This window comes from Malus sylvestris, chromosome 13 (genome assembly GCF_916048215.2).
Source record: "Malus sylvestris chromosome 13, drMalSylv7.2, whole genome shotgun sequence".
Lineage (NCBI taxonomy): Eukaryota > Viridiplantae > Streptophyta > Magnoliopsida > Rosales > Rosaceae > Malus > Malus sylvestris.
The window spans coordinates 7133252-7147126 of record NC_062272.1 but is presented as its reverse complement, the minus strand read 5'-3'; the positions used below and the strand labels follow the sequence as shown (position 1 = coordinate 7147126).

Here is a 13875-nt window from a genome sequence, read left to right as displayed (position 1 = left end):
ACGGTCCATTGACCTTTCCTTGAGAGATGTTGTGGCTGTGGAATATCTCCACTTCTGTTAGTGGCCTCATTTTGTGTAGGATTAGCTTATTTCTCATTTTCTGCAGCCTCTTTGTTTCTCTTCTTCTTAGGTCTTCCAGGTTGTTTAGTATATAGAGGAGGTTAGATAGGTGGATTTTCAGTGACCTCCCACATTGACATCCCATTCATTGGTTGGATCAAGTGTCCATATATTTCCAAGTACATGACCTTGGAATAACAAACAACCACATAGTATTCTGGCTTATCCTTCTTGTAATTAATGGCAGCAATGGCATGGCTGCATGGAAGACTAGTGAGGTTAAATCCCCGACATGAACATGTACGTTCAGTCAAGTCAACAACAAATTGGTCACCTCCTCCAGCATCTACTTGGAATTTAATCCCACCAGACTATTGAGCAATGCATTGACCACTCTCTATTTTTGCAACCTCCAACTTCTTCTTAATCTTAAGGCACAAATCTCTAGGTTGTCTCGGCATAATGTCTCTTCTCATTTGAATCCTTCTCATCAACATGGTATGAATAATCTGAAGCATGGTAACAATTGGTTTCGACCTTGCCTTCACTATCACTACATTGAAACTTTCACACAAGTTGTTCAGCAACATTTCACACTTGGTATACGTTTGAAAATGGGACCTACTCCAGTGAATGGCAGGTCTCTTCATGAGCCAATCATATGCATCTTAACTCAATAATCTAAGCTCATTCATGGATCTTCTAAAGTGTAGAATTGTAGTGGTCTTGGCAACAACCCATAAAGCATCTTTCAACGCCTTACCTTAAACTGTTCTCTATAGTTTGTGTACAAATGCCGCACACAAAACCTGTGGTGAAAATCAGGAAGAACCGCTAAGAATGTAAGAATTAAACCCTTCTGCTTATCATTAATGAATGTCCAACGATGCTGATTTATAATCCCAATATCCTCGGCTAGAATCTCCAAGAACCAAATCCCGGAATCTTTGTTCTCCATCTCAACAACTGCATAAGCTATCACCCAATTTTCATCATTGGGATCTATCCCCACAACAACTAACAATTGACCCCCATGCTGAGACTTCAAATGACAACCATCTAAACCAATCAAGGGTCTGCAACCATGCTTGAAACCTTCCTTGCATGCACCCAAACACACATACATCATTTGAAACCTTCATTCATCCAACTTTATCTTCATAGTGCTCCCCGGGTTTGTCTTTTTAATTTCCTCGGCAAAATCTCACAATCTTGTGTAGATGTTTACGCTCTATAATCTTCATAACAACAACCATAGCCCTATAAGCTTTCATCTTAGAGCAACCGTATTTCCATTTAGCTTCAAGGGTATCCATAAAAGACTCAACAGACCATGTTGGATTAAGTTAGATCATTTCCAAGTATTGCTCAGTAAGCTAAGACTATTTCATATTCATATTCATCCATAATCTACCACATATGTGGTGATCCAAAATCTTCTTTATTTGCATGTTGTTTGAATTGCACATCTTCCCGCACTTGATAAGCCACAGACAACCTTCTTTTCATGCTGCATCAACCTTGAACTTCTCATTTCGTGGAAAATTGGCATCCCCATACCCATTTATGATAAAGTGCATAACTACTGCCTTTTTGAACTGTGCGACATCCCTAAATATCAACCCTAAGGACAAGTGTGGGTTCTTCATGTCAGTCTTCTCATTAAACTCAGGATAATGCTCAATGTTGCTTAGACCACCGTCTTTATCTTCATGCACACTGTGAAGGCCATCCGAATTGTAATCCGGCTCACCAACAAGATCTACATCAATTTCTTCTTCAAATTTTTCCCTTTGTTGCCGAGATCCCTCCCACATTGTGGTTTATTTTGTTCCCTAATGCTAGCCAACACTGCATCATCCTGTGCATCCACATGATCATCTACAAACTTCATAAACTGTAAATGATCTTCATCAGTAGGAAATTCTTCTTCTATGGAGTCACTGTCATTCATCATATTATTCTTCCAATTCTTCATCACCCACTTCAGCCACTCCTTCATCCTTAACCCATTCATCGGCCACTCCTTCATCCTTCACCCCTTCATCGGCCACTCCTTCATCCTTCACCCCTTCATCAGCCACTCCTTCATCAGCTACCCTTTCATCAGGCACTCATTCACCCATTACTCCATCACCAACTACTCTATCACCCATTTCATCAGGCACTTCTTCAACAGCTTGAGTTACACATTGGGAAGGCACACTACATTCACCACTAAGGCCACTGATTGGATATTCTATGGCTAGCTTGGCCTTTCCTCTATTCACTTGCATTGGCATTTCCTCTATCAAATTGCACTGGTCATCCTTACCACCATCAAGTTCTTCAGTAATCACCCTACTCTGAGCAACTGGTTCAAATGACTTCATAAACTTCATCTCTTGAGAGACACATTTTTCGGGTGTTATCTTCTCAATATACACATCAATTAGAGTGTGGTTTGGCACAAATTTGCACATGTTGATAACATCTGAATCTATCATTAAAGGCTTCAACCTATTTCAAATTTCCATCATTGGGATCCTATACTGGTAACTCATGAAGACATTCCCATATCCCAATTCCTCAACCATATTGTCAACCTCGAGCAATGACATGAAATCTTTGTCACATTAGTCAAAGAAATCCACCTTCCTTCCAACATAGAAGTCTTCACTGGGTTGTCAACCGTGATACATTTTGATTGTGAATAGTTCATTGTTCCCTGAAATTGCAACATAAAAAACCCTATTATAAACTAATGAAACCCCAATTTCTGCATAAAAATTCCTATTTGAAAGTGATGAAACCTAAAATTCAAGACCCAGGACCACAAAACAATTCACAGATAAAGACACACCATAAATGACAATGTGGCGTCCCAAATAAAGGCACAACTAAAGGCATAGATAAAAGCATAAATAAAGCATCATACACACAAGGCCCAAATAAAGGTATAAACAAAGCACTGCCAAACATACATAACCCACAAGCTTTTTTCCAACATGATTAAACAAGGACAAAAGTCCTCCATTAACCGACAACACCAAACAATTTTTAGTTCCCCACCATTTTCGAACAAAGCAATTTAAAATTAGGAAATATAGATCCAAAATTACAAAGTACACACAATTTCAGATCCCCAACATTTTTGAATACTTCAACCATTTTCGAACAGTCCAAGCATTATTGAACAACACAAAATAAAGAAACCAAAAAGCACTAACCGTATGTTGGGAATGGATCTAACGGATCATCCCTCCTTTCCCAAGTCATTTTCAGCCTTCGACTTTGAATCCTTCACTTTGAAGCACTTGCTTATCGTTGCATTTGGGAGCTGGTTCTGGGTTGTGGATTGTGGGTTGCAAGTCACAAGTTAAGGGCTATTATGGGTAGTGGGTACGACGCCGATAGGAAATCGACGGGTAGAGAGTGATGAAAATAAGGTTTTGCAACGGAAGTAAGGTTTCACTGTCGGGGCTAGGGTTACTAGAACTTCATCCTTCTCGATTTTGGGTTTGGGAATGGTGGTGTGCTCGATGATAGTGGGGTTGTGTTGGTTACTGGGATGGGAATAGTGGGTTAGAGATTCAAGAAACATTTTAATTTTAAATTTGCCATGTTGTCAGTCCACATGGTTCGACGTGGACTATAAAATTCCACGTGTGCAAGTTTTGGAGGGAGTGGGCTGACGTGTAACAGGATCCACTAATGCCACGTCAGTATTTAACAAACCAATGGATGGAAAATCTAACAGAGGTATTATTTTGAAATAAAATGGTAATGAGATGTATGAAAGTGAAATGTTTTAAAGATGTTGTATAGGGTTGTAATAGACTTCAAACCTGAGAAGGTATTATGTGATTTACCCTTTAATAAACGAACTACTTTAGTTCATTAACTATATTTCATCATCTCTGTATATATTAATCTTAACATGCAGCCACGCATGCCATCAGAGGCAATGTTAACAAATTAGGAGACGAAAATGACAACGGTAACATGAATAATGTTAAATTCACAAAATTTATTTACTATTTTGTTTGCCAAATAATGTGTTAGAGTGTGTGTAATTATCTTATCTGTTAATAACTAATAATATTCAAAGTGGATCCAAGTTTAACCAATCAAATACTACCGCATCATTTGGTGAAAGAGTTTGATATGCGAATAGCTAGTACTCTAATAACGTACTAAAATGAACCCATATTAAAAATAATTGAAATTTATTGATAGCGATAATATTGGATCATAATATGAAAACACACTGTAGGCGGCACCTAATGCACCAGCATAATTTAGATGTCACATTTATTGTCATACATAATATAGCAAACTTCGAGTAGTGAAAAGCAGCAGAAGCCTGTAATCAGCAAGGGAAACTCAACGTATCATAAAAATCACACTTGTGGTCTGGTGCAACATAAGCTCATCAATCAGTGCAGCAGCGGAACATGGTGAACCGCTCCATGAGGCGGCCGCATTCAGCGCAGGCCACAGTCTCTGGCATGAGTCCGGTGGCAGGCAATATGAGACTGGTGCAGTGATGTGGAGCTTCTTTATAAACCCCAGCCAGGTACTCATTCAGTGCGGGCACAAACCCTATCTCACTCACCCTTCTATTCCACAAGTTAAACTCCCTCAAACTTCTATGCATGTGCTCCCCATTAGCCTTAGACATATCTGATGAACCGGCGCCAATCACAGCCCACCCGCGGTCACTTGAACCAAAGCTCAGCATCGATATGATCCCCTGCATCACTGCATCATTCTTTATGTTGTCGGTCCTAAATTGACCTGACCGAAAAGCCTCGGACTGAATCTGTTGTCCCTTGGACTGCCACATGCTCTCGAGACGCAACCAGAAGAACCAGATGAGGTTCCACTCAAGAGTGTGGCTTAGCTTCTCAGCTTGGATGACGTTCATGATGTTCCGGACCACTTTCTCCTTAGGCTTGCTCCTCCCCACATAAAGCAATTCCAACTGGATCCCAGCTTCTTGAGCCATTTTTTTTGCTGACTTTGTGAAGTTTCTGATCCAATCTATGTCTTCCCCACCATACAAGCAAATGTATTTCCCTTCTGTGATCTGAAATCGGTCATTTCAAGAATTAGTATTTGTTACATTAAGTGACATGTTATGCTATCAAACTGTAATATTCCGGACACTAATTAACAGTCTGACAACATAGCATGCTAAATATCATAAAGTGAATATATATGGATGTACCCAGGTAATTAGGTTTTGATCGAGGGAGTCTGCCAAAAGCTCCATCCTCCATGTCTCCTCGTCCCAGAGCAACTTCTCTCTGTTGCTAGTGAAAGGGAAGGCAGCGCTTCCAAAAACACACATCATGTGAACCGCATTGGTGTGCACTATTTTTCCTTGAGGGTCCATCACCACAAGCAGAGGCTTCTTGACGTAGTTCCATTTATCCTGCTTCCTGATGTACCTGATGACAGTCGGAGAGACAACCGAAGGGTGGAACACTGTGAACCATTCCATGTTCCTTCTAACTTCCTCAAACTGCTGGTACTTGGCGTCGGTCCACATGTCCACAATAGGAACCCACACAACCTCGTACTGGCTCTCTGGCCTAGTTGGGTTATGCCGTTTTTCCATGTACATTTGTTGCACAATCATGTACTCGTTTTCGTGGACAACGTCTAGGTCCGAAAGGAACAGTATCACAACCTTCCTCTTCAGCACATCAATGTCAACCTGTTTGATATATCCATTGGGTATGAGGGCGTTAAATTGGTTAATTAAACATTGAAATCATAACTCTAACATTAATTTTCCTTCCAAGTATGTGTTTAATGCAAGTTAAATGCAAGGCTTAATTAAAGATCATCTATTAGAGCTTGTTAGAATTCACTTGATTAAAAATAATTAAGTACTTGATGAAATCATTCAGCACTTCTATTTCCTTATTAATTTTTTCAATCAAGGTTAGTTGACCTGATGATATTGAAAATGATCTTGGTTGATCAATTCTATTTGATTATATATATTGTGGGGATAGAAGAGAAGTGAGATTTCAGAGCGAACCCTCTTCTTGGTGTAGCAATCATAGAGTGCAGGCAGATCGTCCTTGTAAAACAAGACCCTCAAAGGCTTGGTGTTATCAATGTGTGGTGTTTCCAAGATGTAAGCAATTGCAGCTAAGGCTTCATCATCCTTCTTCCTCTCTGCATCCCATCAGACCATTAGTCTCTAGATAGGCATTTGCATAGACATATAGGGTAATTAATTATAAGCTAGCTCTACTCGTTACTCACGGATGATATCTTGTAATCTGTCGAGATTGTCCTTGAGGTGGCTGTGTATGTTTTCGAGCTTATGGGCCAAGGATGATAGTTCCCATGTCTCTGTCACATACCTAATAAAAGCCAAATAAACGGAAAACATAATAACTTTAACATAGCGTTTTCTTGCTTGTCAAAAAATGTTAATTAATGTTGTCAGACTGAATATAAACCACACACATGCATCCAGAAGAACGAGTACTTACTCAGGACCCATGCCAGTGATCCCCAAAAGTTGTGATCCAGCAACTACAATACTCCGAACCGTCCAGTAAACAGCTGTGGGGATAAGAGCAGTGTTAGCCGCTGACTTTGCTTCAGTTGTCAAGTGGGGATCGCGGTGGAGGTCATGTAGCTGAACAATGCACTTGGTCACGTTGAGCACGGCCCTAACCAGATTGTTGTAGGCGTCAAACTTGGTCTTCAAGCTAGTTCCGGCACGTTCCAGTATCTCTTGCACTTGCTTAAGCTGCCCAACCGCTTTTGCAAGAGGGTTGGTGGTGTAAAGTTGAGCCACAAGCCAATATTCACCATCTTTCACAGCAAAAGCTCCCAAAGCAAGAACAACCTTCTCATCCCAGTCATAGTGTTGCACAATGTCTAATATGTCCATGGTTATCTTGTTGGCATCTTCCCCGGACTGCCACTTGCAGAACATCTGTCACACACATATATAGAGTGCCAAGACAATTAATAGGGCACTTATTTTGTAAATTTAATTAAAGGGACAAATTAATCATAATGCTGATTGTTTTGCAATAGTGCTAATTATCTATAGTAAGAAAGGATTTTTTTTATGTTACCGACTGTGAATCTAGACCATTAATCAAATTAATTATTGTTTGAACGTGTGATACACGTTCACATTTATGTATCTATCACATGAACGCCACAACTAGTTATAAACTATAGTATGTATGTCATAAACCTCGCAGGAAATTTCATTAAACAGGCTGGTTGGAACATCGTAGTTGTCATGGACGCCACTCATGGTAGCATAAAGAGCCTTATCATGCTCCAAAGCATCGTCATGTGCACCTGGCACTGGTGCTCCCTAATTATACACAAACAATGTCACATTATGAGCAACAAAGTATCATAAATAAACTAAATCATTTATAAAATTTCAACGTAGTGATTTTTTATGCGATTGTGATTTTATCGTCTTTATCTCGTTAGAACCAAACTTACAGTGAAAATGCCGTGGATGTCAGGTTGGGTAACGTGGGACAGGATGACGTCGACGGTTTGAAGAATGTGTTTCAAAGAAAGAAGAGTGACATCATAGGGACGGGCATGAGACTTGTCACTAGCCAGAATTTGGTTGGTCAGCATACTGTCATCAGAAGTTATTGAAGATTGGCGACGCCCAGTTTTGAGCAGAGGGCGGTTGTAGTGGTCTCCGCCTCTGCGTCCTCCGGTGGTGGGATTATTGTAATACTGACCAGCTGGTGCACGGGGCGCATTGTAATTCTGAGCACCTGGGGCATCCGGTGCAGTATAATTCTGAGCAGCCGGTACAAGAACCGGATTGTAATTCTGAGCAGCTGGGATGGGGGTCTGGGTATAATTCTGAGCACCTGGTACAGGGGCCTGGGTATAATTCTGAGCAGCTGGTACAGGGGCCTGATCATAATTCCGAGCAGCAGGTGCAGCAGGGGGGTTGTTATAATTCTGAGCAGCCGGTAGAGGGGGGTTATTATAATTCTGAGCAGGTGCAGGGGCCTTAGGGAAATTCTGAGGAACAAGGGCCATTTTCGAAAGGTTGAGGCTGTTAGCTTGGCTGTGAGGGGATGGGAGAGAAGAGAGAAATGGCTTCGATGTTTGTTGGTTTCAGTTCCAGCTAGCTAGCTAGGGTTTATATAGTTGATGCATGCAATTAAAATGGAGAGAAAAAGAAGTGCAAAAACAATATGTGGTAGCAGCTACCTTGCTTCCATTAGGGTTTGCTCCAAAAAGTGCCAGGAGAGAGAGTAGAGATTATAATATTTGATATTTTTACTCTTTAGAGACAAGGGTCTATTCATGTATCTGGTTGCATTCGAAATCCTTCTTCACGAAGGGTTACCTAGCTATCTTGATATTCTTACTCTAGGAATATTTGTTATTCATGCATAGTTTGCCCTGAGACATGATTCATGCATGTTATATAGTGTTTGTTTATTATAACTTGATTATCTTTATTACTAATTAATTTCATGCATACATCAAATAAGTTTACTTAAATGAGTATTAGAATTATTATATTCATGACTTTCTTTGTGTTTAGACGTTCAGTATTCATATAGAATCATACGTACTCGTACATGATTGGTACTTTTAGGAGAATAAGTTACTTTGCAACTAGGACGCCAATATGGTAATATTATCAAAACGAATTATGCAAAGTTATGTAAGAAAATTAAAACACTCGAGAGTCCGTAATAAGTTTGAGCTTTGTCAATTTATCATTTAAGTTGCAAGTAAGTTTTCCTTCTGCTTTAAATCATCTAGACTAGCATGCAAAACCAAGAGGGTCTTGCAATTCTATCAAACTGGTGTAACAATTTCATAATATTATAGGTCTAGAATTTTCCAGTCTGTATAAATATAATACGAGGTACTATCATATAATAATTTTGTTAATTCAGTCTTAATACTCCAGCTAGTATCACTGGCTTTTTTTTACTTTTCCCAGAAGCGAAAGTGAGGAACCAAGGAGACAGTATAACGTACGGAACCAAGAAAAATCAATTAGAAAGTTCATTGCCTTCTTCATCCCACCAATAATTTGATGCTTCACTCAAATTGTTTGGTGCCTTTTGTACTCAAAGTATAATAAGCTATTGAAATCTTTCACCAATCGAGAAAAGCATATAAATTTAAGCTAGCGGCCAACTGAATAATAGAACATTGGAAGGAAAAGAAAACGAATATACCTATATGCGTTTGGGATGCGTCCTAACATTGCTTTTCTTTTCTTTTATATAGATAAGATTCCAAAACTTTGGCCATGGTCATGAGGGACCAGGGGATTGCTTGACATATGGTAGGAAGTAGGAAACAAAAGGGAGTAAGTGTCGATATATATGACAAGATACGAACATAAAATAGCCTAATATGCGAGAATTTTTTTTTTAAAGTGTCCGGTACTTAATCAGGTACTTCACGTGTCATATAATAAATGGAAGAATAAGAGAAAATATATCATTTTGTTGAGTAGCTTGGATTTCATTCATAAGACTCCAAATCAATTGACTCACCAACACATGCTTACTATCGAATTGTTCCTTTGTATTAAGACACATAGCATACCGCTTTACTTGAAAAAAAAAATCTCGCCTAATATGCTCGGAAAGGATAAATATAAATCTTTTGTTTTTATCAGCTGGAAAAGACAAAAATATGAAAGAAACAGGGAAAAGCCTCAAGAAATCCAAGGTAAAAGGGGAATATTACTATTGTTCAAGATCTCTAATAGGGGCCACAGTATTTCGATACTCAGAAGAGCCAAAGGTCAAGCAAGTTGGGCGCGTAACCCACACAAATTAGAAAACATTATACACATCACCCACCCATAAAATTGATCTTCAGATACAAGTTTTGATAAAGGGATACTTTAAATACGGTCTTTAGTCTCTAATATTTTTTTTTATTAAAATCTTAATGGTATTCGAAGTTTGATCAAAGTTTCTTGACTTTGTACATCTCATTATATTACTATTAATGTTTATATTTCTATAGTCTTGACATTAATTGTTTAATATCTTATGAGATTTATAATCTTACAAATTTAAAATCCCTCAAATAATACTACTAAAAACGGCTACAATAAAAAATAAATCAAACATTTTGATTGATTAAATGGATTAAAGCTATGTAACAATATGAAATAATAAATGACAAAAGAATGTATCCATAGTGTTAAAAAATTAGTACATTTTACACATAACAAAGTGGTACATTAATAAAGAAGAATGAGTACATTATAAATAAATTAGGGTATAAATAAAAGATTAAAAAGTTATGAGTACAAATGAAATTTTAAAAAATATGGGCACAAAAATAAATTAATACATGGGTGCAAATTAAAACTAGAAAGAAAATAGTACAAATTTGAAAAAAAAGGGTTGCAAATTAATGTAATTATGTTGCAAATTAATACATTATAAATAATTTTTCTCACACTAAATGAATATTTTACAAATGTAATGTAATTATGTTGTATATTGAAATAATGACATTTATTAAAACCTAAAGATCTTGATAAAAAAGGCATAATTGGATAAATTGTCCTCGTGGTGATAGGGTATTCGGAAAATAGCCCTTGTGGTAAAAAAATTTGGATTTAAACCTTTGTGATGAAGTCCGTTAGGATTTAAACCCACAATCGAAATTTTGGTTAGTTTCTCCGGTAAGCTTCTCTTTTGCTGCTTCTTTTTTTTTTTTTTTCTTTGTTTTTTTTTTTTAAATAGATGGGTTAGATAATGCAACCTCTTCGACAAATTTTTCATCAATGTTGTTCCAAAAACTTACTAGCTCAATCTAACTAAGAACAAGCTCGAATCCAACAATCCTATATGAGAGTATGAAACCCAGACATCTTTCCGATGAATTCTTTTCATCATGTGTTTCCCTCCAGCCGTTAGCATCCCAAGTGCAAGACATGGAGGCAACCCAGATAGCTTGGTTGTTACTTCTTTTGTGAAGCAATCGGCCACGCTTAATCGTGAAGGGGCTGAGAATATGAAACCCAGACATCTTTCCGATGACATTTATCAGGAGGTTGGGGACCAAGTAATGAGCCCCATATCTGATGGGTTAAGTGATGGCATGAAAAGTGAAATAGCAGAAACTGTTCAATCAGTCTACAATAAATTGACTACCTCTACGTCATGTAAAAGAAGGCATGGAAGAACGGAAGGAAAGTTATACCAGTTGCAGGATGGGCTGGTTCTTACGATAACAGAGAATTAACGGAAATATTGTTTTTGGGTTTAATTTCTAACGGACTTCAACACGAGGGCTTAAATCCGAATTTTTTTATCACGAGGGCTACCTTCTAACTATCGTATTACCACATGGACCATTTATCAAATTAGGCCTAATAAATTACAAAGAAATAAGGTTTTGATCAATAGAAAAGAAAAAAGAATAATGAGAACCTAATTTCTCCTTTGATTAAATTTCTTATGGTATTCCTTGAGTGAAAGTTTTAGTTTTAAAATGTGGACATGTAGGGCTGGTTTGGTATTACTGTGCTTTGAAAAAGAAAAAAAAAACTGCTTCTGTTGTGCTATGAGAATAAGCTCATTTTTGCTACTTCGCGTTTTCAGCTTTTTTAACCCAAAACTGTGAAAATAAGCTGTTTTTGAGTGTTTACCAATCACCTTTTTGAGCTCAGCTTTTTTTGATACCCACTTTTTATAAAAACACCTCAATACCAAACCAGTACATAAAATCAGCAATATGCTTAATTTATATATATTTTTCTTAAAGGATGATAATGCATTAGGTGAGCTACACAGAAGGCTTGGTCGTCGGATTATAATAATAGAAATCTTACTCTCTAAACCCGCACAAGGCGGAAAGAAAGAACCAAGACCCTAGGATTAGCCATCAACTACAAGTAGGCAAATTTCTTCCCTCTCAGAGCGATTAGAAAGGGATCTCCTTGATAGAATGGCCCCTCCGCCCCCTATCTTCGAAATTTATTAAATAAAGAAAAGTGAAAATAAAAGAACAGAAGCGGGGGATGGAACCAAAACTTGAGAAGAGAAAAACAAAGAAAACACCAACAAAAACGAAAAACATAACAAAACTCAAGGTTACGAGCATGGGAGGCAACGGCAGAATTTGGAACAGTGGACCACCAATAATAAGCACTACCAACCATGCTAATTAAGAGAAGCCAAGGCATCAGCAACTTGATTACCCTCCCGATAAATGTTTGTACAAAAAATACTCACCATAAACAATTGTTCTAATCAACCAAGAGAAACCAAGGAACTGATTTAGGAGAACTATAAAGATAATGAATAACCAATGTAGAATCAGTTTCAATCCAAATAAGCTTTCAATCTCGAATCCAAACAATACGAACCGCCTCAATGAAAACTAATATTTCTGCAACCACTAAACTAACAAACTCTATATTTGAAGAGAAAGAACCAAGTACATGCCCGCTCGTGTTATCTTTCTTTGCTTATCCGGCTCGACTCAAACTTTAAATATAGCCCAATCACCAGTGGAGTGGCCTTGACTTTAGCTTTGGCTATGAGTTTGCATAGCATGGGTGGCTTTCGCTAGCTGCTCAGTTTGACACTATTCTTCTCGTTCCTTTTGTCTCAATTTTTTGGGACAATATTTTTTTCGAAGCAGTTTTTACCACAACTTTATAATATTTGGTTGGTTGCTGGGTTTTTTTTTGTTTATGCGTATCTTGAAAGATGCATATAAAAGTGAAGTTTGATAATGAGAAATGATATACATACACTTTTTTAGCATCTCACACACTCTGCTGATGTACGAAATTTAGTGGACCTTGAGTCAACGTAAAGTGTGTGGAGACCTTCGCGAGTGCGCTCCGATCAAGGGTGGGCAAACGAAGCAACATGCAAGGAAGATAGAATAAGCATCGAAAGAAAACGGTGTGGTAGCAGCCTAAGAGCCTCTGATGCTTAAGTTAACAAAGTATGTTGAAGGCGCCACGAGGACGAATTTAGCGTTAATATAGTATTTAAGTAGTAATGATAGTTAACCTTTTAAACGGAATAGAAGTTGCCATTTTATAGAGGCAAAGTTGGAGAATATTTCTTGACTTCGACCAATATGCGATTGAATGCACTTAATTTGATTTTCATTACCTTGGAGCTTAGATCATGTATTATGGCAGATTAGTATTGATTTTCAGGTTGAACTGGGGACCGAAACTCGTGGAATCCTGATATCCAATGCTGGAGGCCGTTTTACCCATCACACAAATCTAATGAAGAGATTTTGTTCCCAGTCTTTGAAATAAAACTCTTTGATGGGGCTCATTTGTGTCATCTTACAAAGATGTCGTCCTTTTTTTTCTTTTAATCAACAAACATATGGAGCGTCAATTTAAAGTTGAGTACAACAAAGTATATAATGATCTGTATCCACGTCTACGACTAAACGTTATAGTAATATAATTTCTTGTTAAATTTTGTTCTTAAGTGCAACCTCAACACATTTGGATCAGTAACATACATTTTCATACAGAATACCCTTCTTGCAGAGAAATTATATTTTAATATGCCTTCAGAAACTTAAGTGAGAGTCTGAGATACCCTTTTTTATAAGGAGAGTATGAGATTATCCCTAGGTCATTACAACTTTAGATTACCCCCCAAAACGATGCATCCTATCTCTTCGGCAAAATACAAATTAATTTGGAGATGCGAATTGTTAAATGGCAGTCTGGTAGAAGGATATCCCCGGTAGAATTAGATAAAAAATTTGGGGTTATGTTATTAATAATTAAAAATAGTGGAATGATAGGGAGATGAAATATTTTAA

General features: G+C 37.8%; 1 protein-coding gene across 2 annotated transcripts; it reads right to left on the bottom strand.

Moving 5' to 3' along the window:
* Window positions 1–4251: 4251 nt before the first annotated feature.
* On the bottom strand, window positions 4252–8309 carry LOC126597760 (protein SIEVE ELEMENT OCCLUSION B-like). 2 transcript variants are annotated; one of them, XM_050264591.1, is made up of 8 exons: window positions 7945–8309; window positions 7543–7911; window positions 7280–7405; window positions 6558–7009; window positions 6325–6425; window positions 6095–6234; window positions 5273–5764; window positions 4252–5131 (listed from the first exon to the last, which is right to left on the bottom strand). In XM_050264591.1, the coding sequence occupies exons 1-8, from the start codon at window positions 8104–8106 to the stop codon at window positions 4475–4477; spliced, it is 2499 nt and encodes an 832-aa protein (XP_050120548.1). In that variant the 5' UTR covers window positions 8107–8309; the 3' UTR covers window positions 4252–4474. The 2 variants fall into 2 exon arrangements, with proteins under 2 accessions (XP_050120548.1, XP_050120546.1); XM_050264589.1 differs by having other exon boundaries at window positions 7543–8309.
* Window positions 8310–13875: the final 5566 nt, after the last annotated feature.